The 15,506-nt window shown below is 40.6% G+C and overlaps 1 protein-coding gene across 2 annotated transcripts in view; it reads left to right on the forward strand.

The window, feature by feature from the left end:
* Positions 1–15,506, forward strand: part of Cfap61 (cilia and flagella associated protein 61) — a 330,508-nt gene that overhangs the window by 108,860 nt on the left and 206,142 nt on the right. For both annotated transcript variants that reach the window (XM_045156198.1, XM_045156199.1), the window contains exons 10-12: positions 3,443–3,517; positions 8,489–8,676; positions 10,667–10,706. In XM_045156198.1, the coding sequence (XP_045012133.1) occupies positions 3,443–3,517; positions 8,489–8,676; positions 10,667–10,706 (303 nt within the window). The remainder of the gene's footprint in view (positions 1–3,442; positions 3,518–8,488; positions 8,677–10,666; positions 10,707–15,506) is intronic.

Here is a 15,506-nt window from a genome sequence, read left to right on the forward strand (position 1 = left end):
CAGGGAAATGCAGATTAAAATTACATTGAGATTCCATCTCACTCCCGTCAGATTGGCCACCATCCTGAAAACAAATGATCATAAATGTTGGTGGGGATGTGGAAAAAGAGGAAGCCTTCTACACTGCTGGAGCGAATGCAATCTGGTCTATCCATTGTGGAAATCAGTGTGGAGGTTCCTAAAACAGCTAAATATTGATCTACCATATGACCCAACTATAGCTCTCCTAGGCATGTATCCAAAGGAATCATCTCATTTCCTTAGCAGTACGTGCTCAACCATGTTTATTGCTGCTCAATTTATAATATTAGGAATTGGAACCAGCCTTGATGTCCCTCAACTGATGAGTGGATAATGAAGATGTGGCATATTTATACAATGGAGTTCTACTCAGCATTAAAGAAGAATGAAGTGATGAAATTTGCAGAAAAGTGGATGGATCTGGAAAGGATTACACTAAGTGAGGTAACGCAGCCCCAGAAAGCCAAGCGCCACATGTTCACCCTCATATGTGGATCCTGGCTACAGATGATTGGGCTTCTGTGTAAGAAGGAAAGTACTTAGTAGCAGAGGCCAGTAAGTTAAAAAGGAGACATAAAGGGAAGAGAAAGGAAGTGAGGAGGGTACTTAATAAGTTGATATTGTATATATGTAAGTTCAATGATCAAAATAGGGAGGTAATGTTATGGAGAATGGAATTTCAAAGGGGAAATTATGGCGGGGGGGTTAGGGAATTACCATGGGATATTTTTTTATAATCATGGAAAATGTTAATAAAAAATATAAATAAAAAACTGGAAAAAAAAGAAAAGATATAATACAAAAAGTTTAAAGAATAGGAAAAACCAGGGCTGGGGAGATGGCTTAGTAGTTACGTGTTTGCCTGTGAAGCCTAAGGACCCTGGTTCAAGGCTCGAGTCCTCAGGACCCACGTTAGCTAGATGCACAAAGGGGTGCATGCATCTGTAGTTCGTTTGCACTGCCTGGAGGCCCTGGCATCCCATTCTCTCTCTCTCTCTCTGTCTCTCTGTCTCTTTCTTTCATTGTCTGTTGCTCTCAAATAAATAAATTTATGTAAATAAATTTTTTTTAAGAAAGTCTAAGAAAATCCAAAGACAAAATAGATAAAAATTGAAACAGTATTTTAAAGATAATGTATTCTCTCACTCTGTCAAAAGAAAGCTAGAGTAGTTTTATTAGTTTCAGATGAAGCATGTTTCAGTGCTGAGAACAATACCAGAAATAACAAAGCAAAGAAGACACCATTTCTGAGTGTTTGTGTGCCAATAACAAAACTTTACAATGTGCAAAGCAAAAAGTGGCAGAAGTGCAAAGATAAATAAACCAATCAACAATTATTGATAGATTACAATATTTCCCTTAATAATTCGCAGAAAATCATCTAAGATACATAATTAAAATATTTTATTTATTTTCTAAAGAGAGAAAAAAGGGCACATAAGACCTCTAGCCACTGCAAACAAATTCCAGATGCATATACCACCTGGTGCATCAGGCTGATGTGGGATATGGGGAATTGAACCTGGGTTTTGAGGCTTTTCAGGTAAGTACCTTAACCTCAAAGCCATCTTTCCAGTCCAGGATACATAATATTTTAAGAAAGTTATTGATAGATTTTGTTATGTTGACTTTTGTTTGTTTATTTGTTTTTTGAGGTAGGGTCTCACTCTAGCTCACGCTGACCTGGAATTCACTATGTAGTCTCAGGGTGGCCTCGAACTCACGGCGATCCTCCTACCTCTGCCTCCCAAGTGCTGGGATTTAAGGTGTACACCACCACACCTGGCTATGTTGACTTTTAATAAAACATCTGTTCAATCATAGTAAAATAATCTTCTCAAGGTCACATAGAATATTTGCCAAGATAGACCCAATTCTAGGCTATAAAAAAGTAAAAGTTTAAAATGATTCAAATCATCTACAATATGTTGTCTTATAGCAAAACATACTAGAATAAATCAAATTGCAGATCAAAATCTCTCATAAACAGTGATGGAAAAATTCTAAACGAAAATATACTACATGGGCTAGAGTGATGGCTTAGTGGTCAAGGCACTTGCCTGTGAAGCCTAAGGACCTGGGTTCAATTCTCCAGGACCCACATACCCAGATACGCCAAGTGGTGCATGTTTCTGGAGTCCATTTGCAGAGGGGGAAGTCCCTGGCATGCCCATTCTCTGAATATCTGCCTCTTTCTTTCTCTCTTTCTCAAAAAGAGTGAAAAAATAAAAAATAAAAAAATATGCTACATAAAATTATATTCAACCTTATTAGTCATTAAGGAAATGAACATTAAGACCATCATCAGACTCAAGTATCCATTTATTGAATGATCAAAATCTTAACAGTCATTCCAAGTGGTTGGTGAAGATGTGCAAGTGTGGATCATCCACGCTTAGAGTCATTCTCAGCAGCAAGAAGAGATAGACTGCCAGTCCATACACCAATATGGACAAATGGCAAAACAAGTGCACTGAAAGAAGCAGAAGCAGCCAACTGCTCTCTGCATTAAAGGTACATAAAATTCCAGGAGATACAAACCAATGCAGTGACCATGAGCAAATCCATGTTTCCCTGTCACTGGAAGAATTACAAACATTGGGAGCCAGGGACACAGAGACACAGAGACTTGGTGGAGTGTTGTATGCGGTTGTTATTTTGAATATTTTATGTATTTACTTATTGAGGGGGGAATAATATCGGTGTACCAAGGCCTCTAGCCACTGCAAATGAACTTCTGTGGCATGTGCCACCCTGTATATCTGGCTTTATGTGGGTGCTGGGGAATCGAACCCAGGTCCTTAGGCTTTGCAGGCAACTGCTGAGCTTGTCATTATTTTGATTGTGATGATATTTTTATAGGTGCATATGTAAGTCTAAGCCTCCCAAAAGTATGTTTTATATGTAGTTTATGGTCTGTCAGTCATACTTGAATGAAGCTTCTCTTAAAAAATGTAGTTTCCAGTTGTCCATAAGAATAATAGTAAAAGTTGGGCATGGCAGCACACACCTTTAATCCCAGCACTTGGGAAGCAGAGGTAGGAGGATCACCATGAGTTAGAGGCCACCCTGAGACTCCATAGTGAATTCCAGCCTGGGCTAGAGTGAGATCCTATCCAGAAAAAAAAAAAAAAGAATAATAGTGAAATTACAACCAGTATGTACAATTAGAAAGTGCCTGTACTGTTATCCTATTATCCATCTGTTAGTCTGTCTCCCTCCCTCCCTCCCTCCTTATGACAGTCTTATGAAGCAGATGCTGGTTTGTTCCCCTTTCACAGATGAGGAAACTGAGGCTCCCAGTGCCTCCCAGCCAGTAGCCACTGGAGCCAAGGTCTGAATGCTGGCAGCCTGCTTCAGAGTTCAGGTTCTGAACTTCCATAGGTGGATCAAGTCTGTGTCTTGCCATTGTCATTTGTAGGAGGAAGTCATTGAGGAAGATACATCTGCAGAGCTTCTATCAGCCATCCTCAGTGGGGCCTCCAAGGAAATACAGGTAGGCCTTGAGGAGGGCCTTTGCTGCCTGCTGCCTGGTGAGTTTCCCTTTTTGCCCTTCAGCCTTTTAAAAAATTATTGCTGGGCTAGAGAGAGATGGCATAGTGGATAAGGCAGTTGCCTGTGAAGCCTAAGGAACCATGTTCAACTCCCCAGTTCCCATGTAAACCAGATGCACAAGGTGATGCATGTGCAAGATCACACAATACACAAGGTGGCACATGCATCTGGAGTTCAAAAATAGTGGCTGGAGGATCTGGCATGCCAATTCTCTCTCTCTCTCTCTCTCTCTCTTGCTCTCAATTTCTCTTCTTAAAAAAAAAAAAATCCCTGTCTGTTGGGCACACACCTTAACCCCAGCACCCAGGAGACAGAGGTAGGAGGATTGCTATGAGCTCGAGGTCAGCCTGACACTACATAGTGAATTCCAGGTCAGCCTGGGCTAGAGTGAGTCCCCACTGCAAAAAAAAAAAAATATTGTCTGTGTGTATATGATTAGGTGCATGTATGTTTATGTGTGGGAATGTGGTCTTGTGTGTATACCACAGTGCACATGTAAAGGTCAGAGGACAACACCAAGCATCAGGTCTCACCTTGCTCCCTGTTCCTCCTAGTGCTCACCACTGCTGTTGCCAGGATGGCTAGCTCATGAACTTCCAGGATTCTGTTGTCTCCACCTCCCATCTCACCATAAGAAGGCTGGGATTACAGACCTTGTTCAGCTTTACGTGGGTTCTGGGCATTCACACTTGCATGGCAAGCTTTTTATCCCTGAACCATCTCCCGAGCCCGTCTTCAAGTTTTTCTGTGCCCCTTCTTCCTCCAGCCTTCCAACCTGTCCCTCCTAGTACACAGCCGCTGCTGTTTTTAGGTAACTCTAACACCACTGTGATTAATCCCGTATTTCATAACCCTTGCATGACTCAGACCATAAATTACATTTTATTTGTATTTCAACTATTTGTAAAAATTTTGGTGAATATAGTTTTTCCACTTCCTGTGCCCAAACAGAGAACAGTTAGGAGACACTAAATATTTGTTAAGAGGTCCTTCATTCTATCTCTGCTTCTGTTTCTCTGTCTCCATATATACATAGATGTATATATAAATACATACATATAATATATATATATACACACATACATACATATATATATATGTGTGTGTGTATTGCATGTATATGTTTATATGCATGTACGTGTAATATATATGTATTATATGTATTGCACATTCATATACATCTTAGGTTTCTGTAACTGCCCTCTCCTTCTAGAGGTCAGGCCATGGCATAGTAGCTTCTTCCTCCTGTGGCTGTCCCAGAGGCACCTCGCTATCTTTGTTACTTTTCTTTACCCCACCCATACCTTGGCACATGGTTGTCTGTCAAGCTGTTTCTGTCCACTCTGTGTATTCTCTGTTTTGTGCTGACAAGCTAAGGATTTGGAAGACTCTAGCTAGTATCCTGGTCAGGATGTTGACCTGCTCCCAAGCAACAGAGGAAGACATCGTATTTTCTTGACTAGGAGGTTGATATGATCTAGTGATGCACTTCCCAGTAATAAGCATAAGGCTAACCCTACAGCTGATTCCTGAGGGCCTCCTGGCAGCAGGCTGAAGCACTGAACAGCCCCTAGGAGCCTCAAGCTCCCTGCCAGGAGGCAGGGACTAGGGAGTTAGGTAGATCCATGGTGGCACTGGGACACACACTGATCCTGTACAACAGTGCTCTGTTCAGAGCACCAGACACCCTGCTGTTCCGTCATCACATTCTGATCAACCAAGGAAGTTTTGAAGAAGCTAGCTAGGTATTTTCTTTCTTGGGGGCGACCACTGGACTGGAGAGCAATGCTGCGACCTGCAAACACCAGTAATCCAAAGGTCTGTCCCCTCCTGGAATGTTTGCAGGGAAGAGTCCAGACTGGGAGCAAGATGGGTTCCCAGAGTGAGATGTCACTATGCAGGTACAGTCCCACTTTCTGAGGCCACTTTAGCATAAACTGCTGGACCCCCACCCTCAGCCCTTTGGTACTTGGTATCTTTAAACACTCCAGGAAGGAGGGCTGCAGCAGCTGGTATTTCCTGGCACTGTGCTTGCATAGGGTCCAATTCTCTAAGGAGCACCCATTGATGGAAGGTAGCTGGGGAATCCAAACTCTAATTCCTTCTTCATCTCTGAGGTTTACAGTGCTCAGGTAGATTTTTCAGAAGTTTCTCAGAGATGTCTGTAGGACTGAATTTTAATGTCTTTGTTAATGACCTTCCCTTCATTCATTCATTCAATTCTTCATTCTCCTCCCAACATTTCCTAGCATCACTCCCCAGGCAGATGTTAACTGAGAGTCTAGCTCAAGTTTGCTTCTGGGGAGCCCACACTTGGGGACTCACTGATGCTTGCTTGTGCCTGGGCAGGAGTAACTGGGGATGTGGTGGAAGATTGCAGGTTTTGTTCCAGTATTCCTAAGAAAGAGGCCATTCTTCTGTGGACCCTGTTTGGATGGCCAGGAAGGAGAGCCAGGCTCTATTGGATCCCCAGGGGACATCTGGATAAGCAAGGAAGATCGATTTCCCTTATTTATCTCTTCCCCCTTCCAGAAAAAAAAAAAAAAAACACTAAAATGACAGTAAAGGAGTAAAAGGAGCACAAATCCACAAAGACAACAGGATGAGAGTTATTGGAAGATAAGCACTTTGAAAATATTTAGAATCAAGAAAATCAATGAAGGAGTTTACACTGGCTTAGCAGAGCCAAGGAAGAGGAACTCAAGTCTCCCTGAAGGGAGACAGCAAAACAGTGTGAACTTTCCATAAGGCCAAGGACTTGGAGGTGTTAGCGAGGGAAGGAGAGTGAGGGATGAGTGTAAGTGTGGGGTCTGTTTGGCTATTTGATAAGGAGCAGCTGGAACCCCAAGTTCCCTGCATAGTCCACATAGCTGATCAGCCACATCTCATGGGAAACAACCAGGTAGGTCTTCTCTAGAGAAATCAAGAAGTCATAGCTCCAGTTTCCATCATACAAAGCTGTGTGATATTAAAGGAGAAATATAGGAATTAGTATAGGCGGAGGCATATTTCTTTTGGAGGATCCAGAGGCGAATCTGTTTCCTTGCCTTTGCCAAGGCACATGCATTCTTTTGCCAGTGCCTGCATCTTCAGTGCCATAACAGCACATCTCTCTTCCTCTCTCTGAGCCTTTTGCTTCCCTACTATAAGGTTCCTTATGTTTTTACTAGGTCCATTTGGATAATCCTAGATGTTTGCCTCTTCTCAAACTCCTTAATGTAATGGCATCTGCAAAGTCCCTTTGCCCTTTAAGAGCATGCTCATGGGTTGTGGGGATTAGGACATGAGTATCACAGGATCACTTCTGCCTACCACAATCTATTCTGTAGGATAACACTGTGGGCAGGAGGAAGTACAAGTCTAGATTAGAGAAAGGAAAGAGAAATAATGAAGTTTATAGATGATTTCAGTTGCCTATACACAGGTGAAAAAATTAGGGAGCCAAAAAAATAAAAACAAAGTATACATGAGAATGCAATCAAATTTAATTACTTTTTTTTTTTTTACAGTGAAAGCAACAGTAAGTATTCATGGTAATGTAAATACTGGTTTAATTCTGAAATGTGATGTGATTGTACTGGGAAGATAGAGGTCATGGACAGAGGGTATGTAAGGATTAAATCCATCCATCACCAGTGTCCAGTAGGAAATTTCAAAAATTGATGAACTGAGAAATAGCAGCATAAGCATATTACTCAGAAATAGATACAAACAGTTAAAGAAATGAAAAAGTTGAAAGTGCTACCTAGTGGAGCAAAAGACACGGGGCATGGGGACAACTGGCTTTCCTTATAGTGTTTTATTGCTTAGATTATTTTAATTTTAACTGTATGCATGTGTTACTTTGATTGATAAGAATTCCAGAAGGAATTTAGAATGAGTCATATTCCCTGGGTTTATAACACCTTTGGACACCCCCAAAATCTTGAGTGGACATTTTCTAGTGGCTGGAGTGCAATGGACCTTCCTGGGTCCATCTCACTACACTTATTCCAAGAATCTCCTGAATAGTCCAAAGGTTCAGTAATTCTTGTATCAAAAAAAAAAAAAAATCACAATAGGCCAGGGATGGTGGCACATCCTTTAAACCGAGCACTCAGGAGGCTGAGATAGGAGGCTCACCATGAGTTCAAGGCCAGTTTGGAGCTCCACAGTGAGTTTCAGATCATCCTGGGCTAGAGTGAGACCCTATCTTGAAAAATAAACAAACAAAAAAAAATGAAAACAGTTTGGAGGACAGTTATTTTGCTTATGGTGTTGATATTATATAGTACCACCATACTCTAACTTCTAACCAGTAGAGCAGATAAAATAAGGACCTTTTGTCAAGACCAGCTAAAAACCATTTATTTTCCAACCTTTGTATGACAAATTGTTTTATTATTTTGTCACTTTTGAATCTCATTAAAAACATCTTCCATCAGCATGAGTGAGACATCTCTTATGCCGCCCCCAAGGTGAGGATAGCATTGCAGAAGCACTGGACAGAGGATGAGGAGGGGGCTTTGAAATGCTATCTTCCTAGGACATGAAGTGACTGTTGTATTTACAACCTCACAGTGACTATAACTACCTGCACAATATTGGGCCCATCAACATTTTGTCATGGATAATGGAGGAGGGGAAAATAATATCAAAACAGAGAAGGACTAGTTGGAACAAAGAAGGGATTGATTCAGTAGAAGGGAGATAAAAGAAGATAATGGGAGGGTGGGTAATGTACAAGATACATTGTGGACGTGCATGAAAATTATTGATAAAATAATTTTCACAAAAAGAACATATTCAAGTTAACCTTCTCAGATGGATTGTTTAGGTGACAAGGAAGTACAGAGATGGTATAACCACAAGCCCATTGAATTGCAGGCTGTGAATGAGTTTCCCACTGCTTCCTTCTCTCTCCTTGCTTTAGATCATAGAAAGAGAACTCAGCCTGCTTTCCACTGCTGATGAGCTGTATCCCAATATCAGCAGTGGCAGTTCTATATTCCAGTCCTCCTTGCTGCAGGGGGAGTCTAGCCACTTTCGCCCCATCTACCGAGGAGCCTCATCAGCATTTTGTATTCAGCTTTTTTGTATTGATGAGAAATATGAGGCAAGGTAAGTTCTGATCTCCAGGTCATTGGCTGTGGTAAGAACTTCTAATGATATTGGTGGCCCAACATTTTAATCTTTTAATTGCCTGTGGTTTCCAAACCAGGACCCACATCCTAATCTCCTGGGGAGTTAAAAAGAAAAACAAATTCCCAGGCTTAATGCAGAGATACTAGCCTATAACATTTGAGCAAAGCCTACATATATGTGCAAAAAAAGCTGACTAGTTCGGGCTCCTCCACAACACACTTGGAGATCTTGAAAAGTAGCACCATGCAGCTCCTGGTCTATGCTTTTCTCAGTCTCACTAAGTCTTTAGGATTGCTTTTGGTTGAAAGTAACAGAAAATCCAATTCAAACTAGCTTACATGAATAAGAATAAATCTAGTGGTAGGACTCATTTTAAAGATACATATTTTAAAAATATCTTTGTTTATTTATTTATTTGAGACAGAGTGGGAGAGAGAGAGCGAGAGAGGGAGGGAGGGAGAATAGGTGTGCCAGGGCCTCTAGCTACTGCATACAAACTCCAGATGCATGTGCCACCATGTGCATCTGGCTTACATGGGACCTGAAGAATTGAACCTGGGTCCTTTAGCTTTGTAGACAGGCACCTTAACTGCTAAGCCATCTCTCCAGGCCAGGATTCATTTTAAATAAGACTCAATCTCACACTTAGATGACAAAATCAAAGACCAACTTTCTCTTTTCTGTCATTGTCTGGTTTCCTACTGTTGACCCAACTTTCAGAAGGCTGTATTCATCCTTGGGCAAGGATAGTGGATAGTCTCAGGTCTACAAAAAATCCATTGAGTAGGGAATTCTGGTTTGAACTCAGTTTTTTAGCCACATTTCCAAGAGACTTCAGTGGACTATATGCTCATTCCTGAGCCAATGACTATCTCTAAGCCCTGCCTCAATGTGTGCTTAGGCTGTTTCCTCGTGCTCCACCCCAGATTTTGTGCTGAAGTTTCACTCAAATAGAAGATTTGAGTGGAGGATGATTGGAAAACACAGCAATCTAGGAAAGCTACTGGAAGAAGGAAGTGTGATGTTGGGCAAATAAAGCCTGAGTTTACTATATGTCCCTCCACAACATGCATGTGTTCAGTGCCTGCTATCTCTCTCCTCTGCATATAGACCACCACCCTCGATGCCTAAATCCAACATCTTCACACATCACTCCACCATCAGTTCACAGAATAATCTTGAAAAAGAAAAAATGAGCCTATTTAGATAGAGTATAAGATTTTCAGAGAACTTTTTATATCATCAAAGACAGTAATGGCTATTACTTTTTAGAGGATGTATTTAAACATGTTCCCCAATCTTCAGGGCTCCTCTGGAACCATGTTTTACTTTCTTTCATCTTAAATGTTTAGCATCTATGGAGATGTTGGAACTTGAGGAAAGTCTTTTTATTTTAATTATTTTTAATTTTTATTTATTTTTTTAAAATTTTTATTAGCATCTTCCATGTATTTTAATTATAGTATAGACATTTTTCTAAGTTTGAAAAGCTCTTTAGTATTGTTTTGTACTTGTTTTCTCATGCCCTTAGATACAATTTGGCCTAGATGAAGGTTTTAGATTTTTAAATTGAAGTTTGATGATGCCTTTTACTTTGCCTGTAAATATATATATGTGGCTAGGCAGAAAATATTTTGCAAATAAAAGAGAAAAAGATCAGGATGGACTATAACATAGGCAAATCTTTCAACAAGAGTGGATACCATCATATCCACAGAATGATCAACTTTTCCATTAGCTTCTTATCTATGTGTATATTCTTAGTCCCTGTGATAATGTCTTCAGTTCTCCAAAATACTTGAAGCTTACTTATGACATGTAAATGAGTAGGGTTAAGTTAGACAAATTCCAGCTAATGGTTGACTAGGTGATATCTAGTGGGGGTGGGATCATAAATCTCTTGAAATGTTGCACAGCGATGTATTTGTTTGCAGTCCAGTGACATTATATACTATCTGGTTTACAGGTCTCTGGATTTTATGGATTTTGTTTTTACACTTTTTCCTGTAAGTATATGCAGACATTTGAGTAGTAGAGTTGATTTTGTAGTAAAGTTATAGAAAAGTTTTATACCATATTTATTATAAAGACATTTAAAATGCTGTGAATGTTGAGGGTTGCACCACTTCTCTGTTCTGAGAAGGTTGGATGATACATTATGAACTCTTAAATCATGAAAATACTGTTTTTTATTAACAACTTCCATGATTATAAACAATATCCCCTGGCAATGCCCTCCCTACCCCCACTTTCCCTTTGAAACTCCATTCTCCATCATATCCCCTCCCCCTCTCAGTGTCTCTTTTATTTTGATGTCATGATCTTTTCCTCCTCTTATGATGGTCTTGTGTAGGTAGTGTCAGGCACTGAGGTCATGGATATCCAGGCCATTTTATATCTGGGGGGAGCACATTGTAAGGAGTCCTACCCTTCCTTTGACTCTTACATTCTTTCTGCCACCTCTTCTGCAATGGACCCTGAGCCTTGGAAGGTGTGATAGAGATATTGCAGTGCTGAGAACTCCTGTCACTTCTTTCTAGTATCATGATGCCTTCAGAGTCATCCCAAGGTCACTGCCATCTGAAAAGAGAAGATTCTCTACCAAAAGTGAGAGTAGCATTAATATATAGGTATGACCATTAAGAGAAGTGCTTTATATGGGTATGACCATTAAGAGAAGTGCTTACTAGGCAGTTTGATGAGAATAATATATACATTTAGCCAGACAGCAGCAGATATTACACCCCCAGGGATCATTCATACCCCCATTTTAGGTTTTCAGTATCAGGGATGTATTCCCTCCCGTGGAGTGGGCCTCCAGTCCAATTAGAGGGCATTGGTTTCCACCGTGACAGACATGCCACTGTTGCACCCATTGGCTCATTTGGCCTGGCTGGCAAAATATAAGATTTCAGTGTCCACTGTTGAGTATCTTCACTGGTGATTTATCTCTATACCATTGAACTGCATGCAGAATGGCTTCTTCCAGCTTTCTGTCAGCTAGTCTACATGGAGGAGGTTATCAGCTCCGCTCCAGCAGGATTTCTCAGTGGCCTTGCAGCCCAAGTATGTGGGGTCTTCAGCAATAGGGTCTTACTATCTATTCCTGGTGGGAAACCCCCCAAAATATTGTTATTTGTTATTTCCAGCCATTTATCTATTTTGCTATATGTTATTATTATATATATTATATAAATATGCCATATATTATTATATATATTATATAAATGTATATATTATTTGTTTGTTTGTTTGAGGTAAGGTCTTACTGTAGCTCAGGCTGACCTGGAATTCACTATATAGTATCAGGGTGGCTTTGAATTCTTGGTGATCCTCCTACCTCTGCCTCCCGAGTGCTGGAATTAAAGGTGTGCACCAGCATGCCCGGCTATTATGCCATTTTTATATTTTATTTATTTTAGTGAGAGAGCAGATAGAGAGAATGAATCAGTGCATCAGGGATTCTAGCCACTGTGAACAAACTCTAGATGCATGTGCCACCTTGTGCATCTGGCTTTACATGGGTACTGGGGAACTGAACCTGGGTTCTTAAGCTTTGCAGGCAAGCAACTTAACCACTGAGCAATCTCTTCAGCCCTATTATACTATTTTAACATTTTATTTCAATGCATAAATTTTAGTAATCTCTTTACCAATGTCATATTAGGACCAAAACATTCATAGCAGTGTATGAAAGAGCCAGAAGTTATAATGATATGAGTTAGACTGCTATATTGCTTTATAGCTCAACATACTCTGGAATCAACATATTACTTTGTGACAGGTAAGAAAGTGGAAACTTTTGGTTGATTTCTAGGCTGGCATCTCTTATCCTACTTATTCCTGGGGTCTTACTTCATCCCTGGCAAGTAGATGGAGCTTAGCCCACATTGAGTCTAAAAACTGAGATGTATCCAAGGTACTCTGTCTGAGGGATTCTGAGTCTTACCATTCTTGTTCCATTGTTGTCTGGGGGTGGAGAGCCTAGCCGACTTCTTAGAATTTATTGAAGGAAAGAAAATAGAAAGGAACAATTGAGAGAATAAACAGGTTGTTAGAAAGACCTTTCTTATGCTTGGTCATAAAAGTTAAGTCTACAGTTGGGCTTCTTCAGTCAGATACTTTCAAGCAAAAAACTATTTTTATTTTGCTCTTCTTTATGCTGAGACAAAATGAATATGGCTAATTATGTGCTCTTAGGTTTTTCTTCTTTATTTGCAGATATAATGGAGCCCTGGAATGAGATAATATATTCTCCACTGTAATTTCTTTGAATTGATTTTTCTAAGGCCTTTTCTTTTTTTTTTTTTAAAAACTTCCGTGTTTTTTAAATTAATTATTTATTTATTTGAGAGCGACAGACACAGAGAGAAAGACAGATAGAGGGGGAGAGAGAGAATGGGCACGCCAGGGCTTCCAGCCTCTGCAAACGAACTCCAGACGCATGCACCCCCTTGTGCATCTGGCTAACGTGGGACCTGGGGAACCGAGCCTCGAACCGGGGTCCTTAGGCTTCACAGGCAAGCGCTTAACGGCTAAGCCATCTCTCCAGCCCTTTTTTTTTTAATTTTTTTTTGTTTATATTATTTATTTATTTATTTGAGTGCTACAGACAGAGAGAGAAAGAGGCAGAGAGAGAGAGAGAGAGAGAGAGAGAGAGAGAGAGCATGGGCGCATCAGGGCCTCCAGCCATTGCAAATGAACTCCAGACGCATGCGCCCCCTTGTGCATCTGGCTAACGTGGGTCCTGGGGAATCGAGCCTCGAACTGAGGACCTTAGGCTTCACAGGCAAGCGCTTAACCGCTAAGCCATCTCTCCAGCCCCTCTAAGGCCTTTTCAAAGCTCATAGAGCAATGTGGATTAATCCAAACAAAAAGAATTTACAGTGCCAGTTACCCTAATGATGCCTCAAAGAAAATTTTCACTGAGTTTCATTCCTGTTTTAAAGTCTGTGTAAAGATAAACCTTCAGCATTATAAAAGTAATGCTGGGTTTAAATTTAGAAGACTTGTTTACATTTTGATTCTATTTGACTTGGGGAAATGAGGACACAGGAACAAAATACCTTCATTACTTCATCCTTAATCCTTTAAATCCAAGCTGGAGCAACTCATTATAGTTAGTACCCTCCTCCCCAAGGAAGCCCACCGAGACCTGGCATCCAGTTCTTATTTTCAGCTTGAGTAGTTTAGCGGTGTGACTCTGAAGTTTCCCAAAAGGAGCCGTGTTATTTTGCTAGAAAGAAGGAAGATGAGGTCAAATAATGATTCACTCCTTTGGGTTGCACAAATATCCTGAGGGTTTTGGATTAGCACAAGTAATGCCTTCACAGGGTTCAAGGGGAGGCAAGGTCCCAAAGGGACAAATTAGCTATGGGAAGAGCAGGCTGCTTCTGCAGGGACCTGGCACAGGACCAAGTAGCTGCAAGGAACACAGATAGCCTCAAGCTGCACAGTCTTTAGACATTGGAGTGACTGAATGTTCCAGGGGTCATGTGAACAAAAAGTAAAAAGGAACAGATGAAAGTTATGTTAATAACATTTTATCAAGTTCAATATGTTCCATAATCATACCAACAAGCAATCAATTATGAAAAATCATTAACAAGGTATGTTACATTCTTTTTTTCATGATAAGCCTTTGAAATGTAGTGCAGTATCTCAACATAAGTAATTTTTTGAAATTAAAATATATTTATTTATTTGAGAGAGTGAGAGAAGGAAAGAGGCAGACAGACAGAGAGAGCATGAGAGAGAGGATGGGCCTTCAGATACTGCAAACAAACTCCAGACGCATAAGCCACCTTGTGCATCTGGCTTACATGAGTCCTGGGGAATGGAACTAAGGTCCTTTGGCTTTGCAGGCAAACACCTTAACTGCTAAGCCATCTCTCCAGCCCAACATAAATAACTTTTATCAGCAGTGCTTTATGAAATTTACAGTTGGGTAAGATTTATATCTTCAGGATGGGATGAGAAGGTTCACATAGCCCAAGTGCACATGGAATTTTCATAATAAATGGAACTGAGCACTAGTTTTAAAATTTAAATGAAATTAAAATAAGAATTCATTTTCTCAGTCACACTATCACATTCCAAATGCTCCTTGACCACATATGACCACTGGCTGCTACATGTGATAGCAAAGGTATGTGACACCTGTCAGGAATTACAGATCCTCCTGTATCTATCTGAATCCAAACTCTCCATGATAGTATCACAAAAGATTCATACAGCTGTTTGTGTTTGATTTTTTTTTAATTTTTTTGTTGTTATTTTTATTTATTTGAAAGCGATGGGCAGAGAGAGAGAGAAAGAGGCAGATAGAGAGAGAGAGACAGAATGGGCACGCCAGGGCCTCCGGCCACTGCAAACGAATTCCAGACGTGTGCACCCCCTTGTGCATCTGGCTAACGTGGGTCCTGGAGAATTAAACCTTGAACTGGGGTCCTTAGGCTTCACAGGCAAGTGCTTAACCGCTAATCCATCTCTCCAGCCCTTGTGTTTGATTTTTGAGTCACGAACACCTGGAGTAGCAGCCTCATCTCACAGAGGAGGGATCAAAGCTGAAGTGCAAGGTCATGGCTAGGATACAATGCTGCCTCATTTACTCATTGCTGAAATTGAATTCACAAGTGAAAATTGTCTTAGTTTAAAAATCTAGGCTAGGTCTTGTGGGGCAAGTCTAGAATCCTAGCTACTCAGGTGACTGAGGAAGAAGAATCACAAGTTTAAGGTTTGTGGGTGATACACACACACACACACACACACACACACACACACACACACAACCTGAGGACCTTAAT

This window comes from Jaculus jaculus, chromosome 8, assembly GCF_020740685.1.
Source record: "Jaculus jaculus isolate mJacJac1 chromosome 8, mJacJac1.mat.Y.cur, whole genome shotgun sequence".
Lineage (NCBI taxonomy): Eukaryota > Metazoa > Chordata > Mammalia > Rodentia > Dipodidae > Jaculus > Jaculus jaculus.